The following is a 13,843-nucleotide window of genomic DNA, read 5'->3' on the forward strand; positions in this document are numbered from 1 at the left end:
AGAGGAGTTGTAAGGGAGAGGGTAAATGGGGCTGAGGGGCTACTCTGTTACGGATAGGCCGAATAGACTCTTATGATAAGTAACTAAGTCATTTAGTATCCTAAAGTAAACATTTTCAACCAGTGTAGAACTTGTGAAGTGTAACCATGCAAATACTTAGCTAATAACTTGTAACCAAAAAAAATGTCAATTCTGGAAATACTCAGGCAGCATGCATGGAGAGAGATAACTTTCCGTTCATGAAATGTAATGAGTCCCCTTTCCTTTCTAGGAGATCTTAAATGTCTTCTGTTTTCAGACAACGTAGTTTCCCCTCAACTGTGGCCAATAGATCCATTGCCCGTATTTCCTCTGTCTTTTGGAGTGCTCTTACCTCTCCCCCAAAGCAGAAGGGGGGGGGGGGGGGGGGGGGGGGGGGGGGGGGGGGGGGGGGGGGGGTGGGGGGGGGGGGGGGGGGGGGGGGGGGGGGGGGGGGGGGGGGGGGGGGGGGGGGGGGGGGGGGGGGGGGGGGGGGGGGGGGGGGGGGGGGGGGGGGGGGGGGGGGGGGGGGGGGGGGGGGGGGGGGGGGGGGGGGGGGGGGGGGGGGGGGGGGGGGGGGGGGGGGGGGGGGGGGGGGGGGGGGGGGGGGGGGGGGGGGGGGGGGGGGGGGGGGGGGGGGGGGGGGGGGGGGGGGGGGGGGGGGGGGGGGGGGGGGGGGGGGGGGGGGGGGGGGGGGGGGATAGGGTCCTCCTGTCCTCCCCTTTCACCCCACTAGCCTCTGCAATTAGTGCATCCACTCCTCCCCTTGTCTGTCTGTCTTCCATGGTTTGTTCTCACTGTGATTCCCTTGTCCACTCATCCCTCCCCTCTCACCTCTCCATTACCCTGCAGAAATGCAACACTTGCTCTTACACCTGCTTGCTCACCACCAACCATCTAGAGATCTAAACAGCCCTTCCATGTGAGGCAAAGATTCACATGCATCTCCTCTAACCTCATCTACTGCAGTCAGTGCTCCCACTGTAGCCTTCTCTACTGCCCCTGTCTGCCATGTTTCACTTTTATCTGATTCAACAAACTGATATGGACCTCTTTCCTCCCTGCCCTCTTTATGCTGGCTTCTCTGTTACGTTTCCACAGTGTCAATGCATCTATTCTTCTTTTTCTCCCATTGCTGCCACTCAGCAGATTGTAAGTTCCACCAGCAGATTGTGTTTGGCTTCAGATTCCAGCATCTGCAGTCTCCTGTGTGTCCACTGCTCTTCAAGTGCTGATGTGTAATTTCTTTCCATCCTTCTGAGGTACTGAACAGGCCCTCAGGTTTAACCTATTAATCTGAGAACCAGCAGCAGCCATAGAGCTGTACCCCACCAGAACATTTGCCTGGATTGTGTTCAAAATCTCTGTCTGTGAGTTGAGCCTCCCTCCTTAGCGCTGAAGCTAAGAATGCTATTCATGGTGCCATCACTATTACTGCACCATAGTCTGCCATCCGGCTCATCTAGCCTACTTCACCATTCACCAGATCATGGCTGATCTCCACCTAATTGACTTTCCCCCATATCTGTTAATTCCCCTATGTAAAAAAAAAATCTATCCTACCTTGTTTGAAATATATCTACTGAGGTTGCCTCTACTGCATCAATGGTCACTGAATTCCATACCCTCTGGGAAAAGCAGTTCCGAATCAGAATTTATTGCCATTAACATGTCACGGAATTCATTGTTTTCATCTTCATCCTAAACCTACTACCCTGAATCTGTGTCACCTAATTCTAGTCTCCCCCACCAATGGGAACAACTTACCTACCTCTATCTTATCTACGCATAATTTTAGTTTCTAAAAGAAGCTTCATTATTTCCTATGTAGGTCCCAGATCAGATAAAAATGATTACCCCAGTCAAGATGGCAGTGGAAACCTCGTGTACAGTGTGTTCTCATTCATTTAAGAGAGGATGCAATCTGATTCAAACCTGTGATCCAAGGTCCTTAAATTCTAATTAATTTAGTAGGTTATTAGCATAATGGCTATATTAATGGATTGTACTTGAAGGCCATAACCTTTAATTCAGAGACATGTTCAAAATCCAGTCTGTCAGTTGGGAAATTGAAATACAAGTATTGAAAAATAATTCTCCCAGCAGCTGTAGCCATGATAATATTGGACTGTCATAAAAACTCATTCAGTTCATTTGGAGAAGAAAGTCTGCAACTCTTACATGATCTAGACTACATTGTACTTGATCCCACCCACACTCTGTGGGACTGGCAACCCTTTGGTTTTGCAATGGGATTTGGATGCATGAATCCTCACCTCAGCACTGGCCACATTGAGTTAATCATTTCTCTGCTGTCACAGGCTTGTTTCACTGAGTTTACCTGTGGTAAATTACTGCAAAATTCCAGTTACCCAGCATCTGGTTGTTCAGCAATTCTGATGGTTCCACATCTCACTCACCCAAAAGGTGAAGCGCAGATCCAAAGTACGCACAAAGCATGTGGGACAGAGCCAGAGTATATGAAGGGCTCAAGCCCGAAACATTGGTTCTGTATCTTTATCTTTGATATATAAAGTCCACTGTTTGACCTGCTGAGTTTCTCCAGGATCGTGTTTTCACTCATGTTAGATGATGTTGGATATGGCTGAAGCAAAGTTGAAGGACCAGACATAACGAGTATCCAGCCCATTGTATTAACAGCTGACCCGGACTTAAAGGCAAATACAGGTGTGCAGTGAGCGGGTCCATGTACTCTGTACACCAACAGTTCAGCATACTGCCATGGGAGTCAGGAACTTGCTGACAGGCACTTGTCATTTCTCTCCCCTGCCAGGGCATGATCTTTATTGCCTTGAAATGGCTGAGCAAGGCACCAGGTTTGTGGGGCTAAATGTATAAAATGTCAGCTGTACCAGTGATGCCTACATCTACGAATGAATGACAAAATGGTGCTTTCATCCTGAGTGTCTAGCTCCAATGTTAAGATTATGTTTTCTGATTGGAAGGAAAAGCTTCCCTCTGTTTTATCTTGTTTTTCCTGACTCCTTTCCTTCAGCTCCCCAGCCCCTAACCTTTTCTTCTCCTATCAGGGAACACCTTTCTTAACCCTCTAACTTCAGGTCCTTTCTCTTCTTTCCCATCCCACCTGAATCCACCCATCACCTGCTAGCTTCTGCTCCTCCCCTTTCCCTCCTACCTCCCCCCCCACCACCCCACTATCTTATTCAGGTGACTGTCTGATTTTCGGCACACCTGAAGGAGGGCTTGGGCCTGAAATGTCAACTGCTGCATGACCTCTAGCTCTTTTGTGTACTGTATCCTGTTCTAACTGTACTAGCAGTGTAAACCCACCATACTTATATTTTTAAACTTCTAGGTGAATGCTTGGTAAGTTTGCCTAATTAATTCAGGACCAGGGATGACCATCCTCCTCTCCACATTAATAGATCAGAAGTGGAGAGAGCACCAAGATCCTCGTATCTATGTAAAAAATGACTTATCATGGATGCACAACAACTTCTAAGATGAGGAAGGCACAAGAAAGACTGCAACTCACTGAGGCAGGGAAGGGCTGAGGCGGGGAAGGGCTGAGGCGGGGAAGGGCTGAGGCGGGGAAGGGCTGAGGCGGGGAAGGGCTGAGGCGGGGAAGGGCTGAGGCGGGGAAGGGCTGAGGCGGGGAAGGGCTGAGGCGGGGAAGGGCTGAGGCGGGGAAGGGCTGAGGCGGGGAAGGGCTGAGGCGGGGAAGGGCTGAGGCGGGGAAGGGCTGAGGCGGGGAAGGGCTGAGGCGGGGAAGGGCTGAGGCGGGGAAGGGCTGAGGCGGGGAAGGGCTGAGGCGGGGAAGGGCTGAGGCGGGGAAGGGCTGAGGCGGGGAAGGGCTGAGGCGGGGAAGGGCTGAGGCGGGGAAGGGCTGAGGCGGGGAAGGGCTGAGGCGGGGAAGGGCTGAGGCGGGGAAGGGCTGAGGCGGGGAAGGGCTGAGGCGGGGAAGGGCTGAGGCGGGGAAGGGCTGAGGCGGGGAAGGGCTGAGGCGGGGAAGGGCTGAGGCGGGGAAGGGCTGAGGCGGGGAAGGGCTGAGGCGGGGAAGGGCTGAGGCGGGGAAGGGCTGAGGCGGGGAAGGGCTGAGGCGGGGAAGGGCTGAGGCGGGGAAGGGCTGAGGCGGGGAAGGGCTGAGGCGGGGAAGGGCTGAGGCGGGGAAGGGCTGAGGCGGGGAAGGGCTGAGGCGGGGAAGGGCTGAGGCGGGGAAGGGCTGAGGCGGGGAAGGGCTGAGGCGGGGAAGGGCTGAGGCGGGGAAGGGCTGAGGCGGGGAAGGGCTGAGGCGGGGAAGGGCTGAGGCGGGGAAGGGCTGAGGCGGGGAAGGGCTGAGGCGGGGAAGGGCTGAGGCGGGGAAGGGCTGAGGCGGGGAAGGGCTGAGGCGGGGAAGGGCTGAGGCGGGGAAGGGCTGAGGCGGGGAAGGGCTGAGGCGGGGAAGGGCTGAGGCGGGGAAGGGCTGAGGCGGGGAAGGGCTGAGGCGGGGAAGGGCTGAGGCGGGGAAGGGCTGAGGCGGGGAAGGGCTGAGGCGGGGAAGGGCTGAGGCGGGGAAGGGCTGAGGCGGGGAAGGGCTGAGGCGGGGAAGGGCTGAGGCGGGGAAGGACCTCTATTGAGAGCGTCCCGGCCGGCTGCATCATAGTGTTTTGGTTGCTGTAAAGCATCAGATTGGAAGTCAATCCACAGGACCATAAAAGTGGCAGGGAGGATCACTGGGGTTTCCTTTTCACCTCTCCTCTTCCCCTCCCCCCTCTCCATTGAGAGGATTTACCAGGATCATTATATGAAGAGGGCTCAGAAAATCAGGGAGGAGTCCTACCGCCCCGCACACACCATCTTCCAGCTCCTCCCATTGGGAAAGAGATACAGAAATATTAGAACCAGGACTACCAGGCTGAGGAACAGCTTCTTCCCATGGACATGGGAAGAACTCTCTGTAACTCAACTATTCATTAATAATATTTATTAATATATCTACATGGGTACTGTGGACGTGTATTATACGTCTGCATATGTTTTTTGCACTGTTCTGCACCAAGGTCCAGAGAACGCTGTTTGGTTAGGTGGTATTGGGAAATCAGATGACAAAAAAAATTGAACTTTAACAAAAACCATAAAAATGATACCTTCTGTGAATGTTTTAGCTCCTCTTTTATTGTAACATGTATACATAGAATATATCTCATGGAAATAAGTCATTCCGCCTGTCTGGTTCACGCCAATGTTTCTGTTCACCTCATTCTCCTCTCCATTTCCCCCATCACTACTTCTTCCATTCCTTTCTCCCTTTTGTACTTATCCTTCTTCATTTGACTTCCACTCCCTGTGGCTCTACATTCTTACCAGAATGTATGATTCATTCGTTTAGCAGGGAAAGTTAATGCTCTGTTGAGGTTGGATTGGATGTTAAACATTTTATTCATTTCAAGTCCTCACTTTAAGGCAAGTGTGAAAGAGCAAACTTCAGAAACATTTCTTAAGGAGCAAACTTCAGAAACATTTCTTAAGAAGCAAACATTGCTTGAAGGATGAGCACTGATATTTCAGTTTTGTCAAATCAGTGTAGTCATGCAGAAAATACTTTTCTCCATTTTCACTCAAATCAATTTAAAATGTTTCTGAAACTGCAGATTAATGTGTGTTGCATGTTGAGCCTTCAAAAGATTATTGAATGAAAGGGGAACATTTTCATTTTTATCTGCTCCTGAGACTATTATTATTAATTACACACCTCCAGCAGGTGTGATAACTGATTTCCAAATCTTTGTTAAACTCTTCAGAATTTGTTGTGGCCTCCTTATGGGCCTGTAGTAAATTAATAATTTATTGCATCTCTACATTGTACTTACTGTATATACTTGTGTAATAGATGATATTGTGTAATAGTCAAACCCCATCCCCTTTTTTTTGCCCTAAAAATCGTGTAATTTCCTATGACCCATGTAAAAGTTGAACCTTGCTTTTTTTGCCCCAACTGCCTGCCCACCAGAGCTCCCGATGCCCCAACTGCAGACTCTTTCCCCAGCTGCCTGCTCATCCAAGTTCCCAACACCCCGGCCACAGACTCTCTCCTCGGCCCTGGCCCCTCATCTGAGCTCCTGAAGCCCCAACCATGGACTTACAACCCAGTCCCACCCATCTGAACTCGCGACACTTTGAACAACACAGGCACTTACTGCGATCAAAAGTCTGACTCATGTAAAAGTTGACCCCCACCCCCCCCCAAATTTGAGCCAAAAAATTGGTCTAAAAAAATTTGATGATTGCACAAGTAAATATGAGACAATAAATTCTCATTCTCAATGCATTGGAGCTGGAACGTCAGGCATAGAAACCTCACTGGAATGCATTCAGTGTCCAGCCAGTTCTCAATCACAGCTGTACAACTGGGTAAGAGTAAAATATCTAGATATTGATTGTGCTTAACTTGAAGCTGAATCAGTGTCAAAGAGTTGGGGACAGATCAGAGATTGGGCTTCCTGCCTAGCTGGATCTATAGCCCTTTGCAAAAATTTGGGAATAAACAGATAAAAGAGAATGTTTCACAACTTTGGCAGTGAGCAGAAGGGTCTTCAGTTTTTGTCTCATCCAAAAGACTGTACCTGCAAGAATGCAGAGTTGTCTCAGCATATTCCTTGAGAGCCACCTTGCACTTTTTATCCAGAGGCAAGAATCCTCTCCAAAGACACGAAAGTCTGTGATTGTGGTAAAAACACAAAAATGCTGGAGGAACTCAGCTGGTCTCACAGTGTCCTTAGGGGGTAAAGATGTATTGAATAACCAATGTTTCTGGAAGGGCTCAGGCCCAAAATATTGTTTAGATATCTCTACCTCCTATGAGCACTGCACCATTTCTGTGTTTTTACAACCCTCTCCAAAGGTTAGCTTTGTGTGGTGGATAATTCCATCCATTGATCAGGGTAGAGAAGCATGCATGGTGTTCAGCATTTGTAGGGTATTATGAGTAAGATAAGAATTCACTGAAACTATATTCCATAAATAGTATATGTGGAAGTAACCAATGTGCAGTTAAAGCAGTCTGTCAATGGAGAATAACTTCCCAACTGTCATGCAAAAATCACCATGGTTGAAGTAAAAACACAATACTGGAGGAACTCAGCAGGTCCTTTATATAGCAAAGATAAAGGTCCATCACTGGTGTTTCGGGCTTGAGCCCTTCATCAAGGTTTGACTTCCCAGTAGGCTATTTCAGACTATTTGTAATGTGTTGGTGGTCAGTCAGACAACTCTGTTTCTTCTGAAGAGGAGAGAGAGGCTGTTCAGCAGGGAATTCCAGATCCCAGGGCTGAGACAACAGAAGGCTGAGTGGGACAAGGAAAATTGAGGAAGAGCACAAAGCAAGAATTGGAGGTGGGTGGTTGTGTATTTTATTCTCCATTGGCTTGTTGGTGTTGCTGCCCATTCCTCAATGCCCTTGGAAGGTTGGCTGCCTTAATCTGCACCAGGCCTGGTGATGCCTGTTACATTTCAACATGGTGCTTTGTTAAAGCCAGTCAGACCATTTCAGAGGGCAGTTCAGGATCAAACTCAAGGTGCATCTGGAGGCCACAGAATTTCTTTGCTAAAGGACAATCCCTTTGGGTGTAGGATTTATGGAGGCAGGGAAGGGAGAGGTCACTGTGAGATTTGGAAACAAAACAGTCATTCTTCAAATCAAACAATTGATGAAGTAGGACCCAATAGAGATCAGCGGATCATAGGTAATAGGAAGTAGGGATGCAGGCACTAAGATCCTGGATGTGTTCTCTGAAGACAGGGTCACTGGGAAAGACACGCGCACATGCACACACTCAATGTTTTGTAAACTTTTTGTTGGATGTTGGTGCCATTGCTTATCAGCATACCCAGTGGAAGGAATTTATGCTGTTACCATGGAAATACATGTCCTATCTTCAGACTTCTACTGGCACCATTATTGATCTTATTCCTTTGTTATCTGAGATTGTGGCTGGAGTCTGGTATTTGTCTCTGGTGTGAACATTGATCTGCTGTTGAAATGATTCTTTCAGTGCTCCTTTCATTCACGTTCAATTTGTAGGTGTCCGCTAAGGCTTTGTGCATCGTGCTTTTCTCGTTCACCTATCAAAAGTGGTGTCTTTGAACATCAGGCATTCAGCTGAGGCCCTGGCTGCTGTCTCAGGTAGACAACAAATCATATGGTGCTACATTGAGGAAGCAATTGTCTGGAATTCTCTCTGGTGTCCTTGCCCATCCTTTATCCCTTCATCATTTGGACTTTATCATCTTTTTTGATGGGAGCTAGGGATACATGCATTGTCTGCAGTCATATGCTACATTAGCAACTGGCTACACTTAACAGAACATTCCCTTGCCTTTGAACCATCCTGAAAGATGCTATAAAATATAATGCTTTCTCTGTACATTACTTCTGAAGCCCTGGGCTGTCATCCCATTGCCATTCTCCCCTTCAATATGATATGCTGGCAGCACACATTTCCTGGAATCATCCTGTGATGACTGGAAACTTTGGAAAGGAGGGAAGAAGGGACAAAGGAATCACACCTTCCTACCTCTGAAGGAAGGACACAATCAGCTTCCATCAAAGAGATGATCTAGGAATGAATGGAGAAGGCCACTGAGCACCTGAAGCCCACTGCATCGTGGGACAGTGAGCAAACTTAATTTCTTGGGAATCACTATCTTGGAGGATCTTTCCTGGACCCAACACATTAATGATATTATGAAGAAAGCACATCAGCACCTTGACTTCCTCAGGAGTTTGCTGAGCTTTGATATGACATTGGAAATCCTGGCAAATTTCTACAGGTGGTAATTGTCCAGACTGGCTGCAATGTGGGTTAGTATGGGGACCCCTGAGCAGAGAGCCCTGCAAAGGTTAGTGGACACAGTCCTAGATGTCAGAGGCAAAACTCTCCCCAATGTGGAGAACATCTACAAGGAACACTGCTGTTGGAAAGGAGCAGCAATCATCAAGGATCCCCACCACCCAGCACACACTCTGTTCTCGCTGCTGCCATCAGCAAAGAGGTCTCGGTGCCTCAAGACTCCCTCCACCAGGTTCAGGAACAGCTATTAACCCTTCACCATCACACTCTTCAACAACAAACACAATCTGGGGCTCATTGAACGACTCTGACTTTAGCACTTTATTGATTTTTTTTCTCTTTGATTTGCACAATCTGTTTATTTACATTTCTTTATTTGTTTGCATGTATACATATCTTCTTGAGTACAGTTTTTTTGCACTACCAATAAGGAGTCATTCTGCCTCACCTGGAGCAAAAAGAATCTCAGGATTGTATGTGATGTCATGTATGTACTCTGACAATCAATCTGAATTTTGATACTCCACCCTAATACAAACCTGAAGACGCATGAGAGACTGAGTGTAGAGTGCGTCAAAAGAACCAAAGACTTGTTGATCCAAACCAAGGCTTTTATAAACTAAAAGACTGGGGCATATCACAACTAGGTCAACCAGTCCAGAATGACCTGGTCTGGCTAGGAGCAATCCTTTAAGACCTGCCAGTAGGTGGTGCTACACTCTCAACCAATCACAGTCATCCTACACGACCCTCTGTACATAGACACATTGGTGATAGAATCTGGACGATCACACTGAGGCTGATCCTCAAACCTACCCATTTTAATTGATTTCAGGCTGAGTGTTTTGGGGGGAGAAAGTTCCAGATTTCTATTAGCTGAACTGAAAGCAGCTGTGGTGCACTTCTCACCCTTTAGAAATGTGACTGAGCTCCATCTTAAATTCATATTAAATTCTAACTCTATGTTAAAGGCAGGCTCAATTTTAACATTTAAGAAGAATTTGGACAGGTACATGGATGGGAGAGGTTGGGAGGGCTATGGACTGGGTGCAGGTCAGTGGGACTAGGCAACAAAAAAAAATGGTTTAGCACAGACTGGAAGGGCCGAAGGGGCCTGTTTCTGTGCTGTAGTGTTTTGTGGATTCCTACCGCCACAGGACTTTCTCACTTGAATTTTTGCTTTCAAGTGGTCAATTAGCTGTTAGAAGGCATCAAACATTGCTGTGACATCTGGAATGTTGCTTCAGCAGAAACTCGTTACCTATAACAGACAGGAGCAGATAAAGATAAAAACAAGTTGATCAGAAACATGAGACAATTTACTTCCCTGCTGTTCCGAGAGTCTCCCAGAATTTGTATCCTAACATTAGGAATGATAGCTCATAAGAGAGAGATTTCTAATGCAATGCACATAAAGAGTTATGACTTTGTTAGATTCAAGATTTTATTCTCGGGCATGACGTATAAATTGATTTTTCTGTCTTGGACTAACAACCAATGGTCTTCTCAGTAAATGAAAAAAGTAATATTGCATTACTGTTAGCCTGCTAATGACACAGACAAGGTCACAGACACTATTCTCGTCCTTACAGCATTGAATCAATATCAGGCACTTCGCAAGGACTTCGAAAGGCAATTTGGTCCCTAAAGGACTGTAATCAAAGTTGTAGGAGGGGCATACAAGATGGATCCTTCAGAAATAACAATACACAAGAGAAAATGGAGCTGAGGAGCAAATTAACAGGACGATGATGTGCACTGGGTGCAAAAGCAATAGTGAGAAAACAAGTGCAGGACCAGTCCCAGCATTTTGGTTTATTGATCAAGGGTTTTTTTGAAAAAATGAAAGATTAAAAAAATAATAACTGCAATGCTTGCTGGTGAATAAGAACCACCATTCACCAGCAGACACCGTGACAAGAATATGGAATTCAATTGCTGGTTGTGATGTCAATCGTTCCATTTAGACATTTCTTTCCCTTCAAATATTGCACACAGTCCCCACTTTCAAATCCGATTTCAGATTGATGGTCAACACATACAATCTTGAGATTCTTTTTCCTGTGGGCAAGGCAGAATTACCATATTGGCAGTGCAAAAAAAAAGACTCCATCTACACATACAAACAAACTGAAATACAGAGAGAAAAAAATTAATAAAAATGCACAAGGAAGAGTCCTTAAATGAGTCCCTGATTTACTTTGTTGTTGCGGAGTCTGATGGTGGAGGGGTAGCCGCTGTTTCTGAACCTGGAGGCGTGAGTCTCGTGGCACCGATACCTCTTTCCTGATAGCAGCAATGAGAACAGAGCGTGTGCTGGGTGGTGTGGATCCTTGCTTCCCTCTGACAGCAGCGTACTTTGTAGATATTCTCGATGGTGGGGAGAGATTTGCCTGTGATGTCCTGGGTTGCAGGAATGGAGGGAAATGAGGAGAATGGCAATGGGATCTCTCTGATGGGGGCTTATAATCCACCTCTTGGGCTGAAAAATGGTAGTAATGAAGTAAGAGGGATATACGTCCTGAAAAAGATTTTTAAAATTTCAGCAATTACTCCTGCCAATCAATTGCCACTGTCTAACATCCTTCAGAATCAGAAGTTATTGTCATTAACATGTCACAAAATTCATTGTTTTGTGGTAGCATCATAGAGCAAACATTTATATAAAGCACCTTACAAAATAAATAGTGCAAGAAAAAGTCAAAGCAAGGCAGTGTCTGTGGTTCTTTGTTCATTCAGGAATCTGATGGCAAAGGGTGGAACTGAGTGCTCGTCTTCAGGCTCCTGTACCTTCTTCTCAAAAGTAGCAGAGTGAAAAGGGAATGGCCTGGGTGGCAGGGGTCCTTGAAGATAGATGCTGCTCTATTAAGACACTGCCTCATTTTGATGTCCTCGATGGAGTGAAGACTTGAGCCTGTGATGTCACAGGCCAAGTTTACAACCCTGTGGAGTTTATTCTTGTCCTGAGAGTTTGTGCCTCCATGCTAGATAGTGATGCAACCAGCCAGAATGCTCACCACGGTACACCTGTAGAAGTTTTTGAGTTTTGAGTTGCATACAGAATCTCCTCAAACACTTCACAAAGAATAGCCATTGGCGAACCTTTTTCCTGATTGCATCGACGTGGAGGACAGATCCTCAGAAATGTTGACACCCAGAAATTTGAAGTTCTTGACCGTCTCTAGTGCTGAACTTTTGAGGACTGGTTTGTGTTCTCCTGATTTCCTCAATCATCTCCTTGGGTTTTGCTAATATTGAGTGGAGGGTTGATGATGGGACACCACTCAACGAGCAGATCTATCTCCCTCCTGTATGCTTCTTCATTGCCGTGGTGTCGTCAGCAAATTAACCCCTCCTGGTTCACTCGTTGAACCTCTCCCAATCCTGTCCATGTTATATTGGCTACCTCCCCCTGCACTTTGACTCAAAGGGTTCCACCATCCTCTTTCTCCCACTGGCACTGCTCGTCCCGCTGAGCTCTTCCAGAGTCTGCAGTCTATCGTGTGTTTCCAACTTGCCTGGTTAGTTTGGTGTAAAAAAACACTATGCTGGAGAAACTCAGCAGGTCAAACCGTGACCTTTATATAGCAAGGATAAAGATATATATTAACCAACGTTTCGTGCTTAAGCCCTTCATCATGAAACATTGGTCATGTACCTTTATCTTTTCTACATATGGATCTGCTGAGTTTCTCCAACTTTGTGTTTCTACTTCAACCACAGTGTCTGCAGACTTTAGTGTTTTCGTTCTGGTCAATTTGGTGCTCCCTGCAGCTGATGTGCCAGCTGGCTGAGCGGTGCTGTGTTGTGCCCTCCCGTGCTGGAGGTGGCGCTGCAGGAGCCCTCAAATTCACGCTCAGCCTCTCAGGACTCTCCCACAATGCACGGCGGAACTGTCATGGAGTCCGTGGGAATGGGTTGTTGAAGAGACGGGAGACATGGCGGCGATATTCGGCAGGGGTTGGCTTGCCCGAGGCTTCAGGGACCTGAGGAGGCAAACTTGTGGATCAGGTCAGTGCCGGCAGACATCAACCGGCCGGACAGGCGTCGAGGTAGCCCCAGGTTCGGCCTGTGGATCGCTGCCTTCGTCAGCTACAGGGGGGTTCAGGTCAGGCCCAGGATCACCTCTCCCCAGGCCCGGCCTGCGGATTTCCCCCACCCATCCTTCCGTCTCTGATAGTTGCAGGGGTTTCAGGCCAGGCCCAGCAATTTACAGGAAGTGGGACTGCTGATTTCTGCAGTAGACTTTTAGTAGAAAATACTGAAGTAGACACGTTTAATGTTTGACTTTATTTGTCACATGTGCCTGGTCCAGAGATGGGTTCTGTAAATAATATAACAGGTCAATGCTATAATACAGCTGTCCTTTCGAGTATTGCATTATGATTAAACAAAAGGTCGATTAATTCAAAGTAAGAGCAGCATGAGAGCATGGTTTGGATCATTCAGGAACATTGGCTGAGGGGAAGAAGCTGTCTTAAAGTAATTTAGTGCATGATTTCACAGTTGTGAGCCTTCTCCCTGATAGGGCCTTCAGTATGTTGGCTGTTTTAATGCAGCAGGAGGTGTATGTGGTATCCACGGAGCCTGCCTAAAGTTTGGATAATGTTCTAAATTGTTATTTCTGATAATCCTTTGGACTCCATGCCTGGTTTTCAGGGATTACCAACAAGTGCATATACTCCGTGTTCCAGTTTTCAGGGACTATCAACAAGTGCATATACTCAGTGTCCTTGTTTTCTGCAACTGGTTTTATACCCAACCGGCTGGTTCTTACTGATTTTTATCCTTTCATACCAATACCCAGTCTGGAGTATATATTATGAAAGATGAAATATGGCCAACATCCAAAGGGTTAAGCAAAGTAGCATCTGTACTAGGCTGTGATGCACCTATAGAAGTTATTGAGGGATAAGAGAACATTCTGAACTTCCTCAAGAAATTAGAGATGTACAAGGGTTTAACATTGACACTAACAATATTTTTCATTAATATAATTCCTTTAATATACGAAA

The 13,843-nt window shown here is 47.0% G+C and overlaps 1 protein-coding gene across 3 annotated transcripts in view; it reads left to right on the top strand.

The window, feature by feature from the left end:
• Positions 1-13,843, top strand: part of eral1 (Era-like 12S mitochondrial rRNA chaperone 1) — a 48,213-nt gene that overhangs the window by 8,048 nt on the left and 26,322 nt on the right. For 2 of the 3 annotated variants that reach the window (XM_069911689.1, XM_069911690.1), the window contains exon 1: positions 12,704-12,839. The exons of the other annotated variant lie outside the window; for it this stretch is intronic. In XM_069911689.1, coding sequence (XP_069767790.1) covers positions 12,767-12,839 — 73 coding nt within the window. In that variant the 5' untranslated portion in view covers positions 12,704-12,766. Of the gene's footprint in view, positions 1-12,703; positions 12,840-13,843 lie in introns of those variants that run through there. 3 annotated transcript variants of the gene reach the window in all.

Source organism: Narcine bancroftii, chromosome 14 (assembly GCF_036971445.1).
Source record: "Narcine bancroftii isolate sNarBan1 chromosome 14, sNarBan1.hap1, whole genome shotgun sequence".
NCBI classification, from domain to species: Eukaryota; Metazoa; Chordata; class Chondrichthyes; order Torpediniformes; family Narcinidae; genus Narcine; species Narcine bancroftii.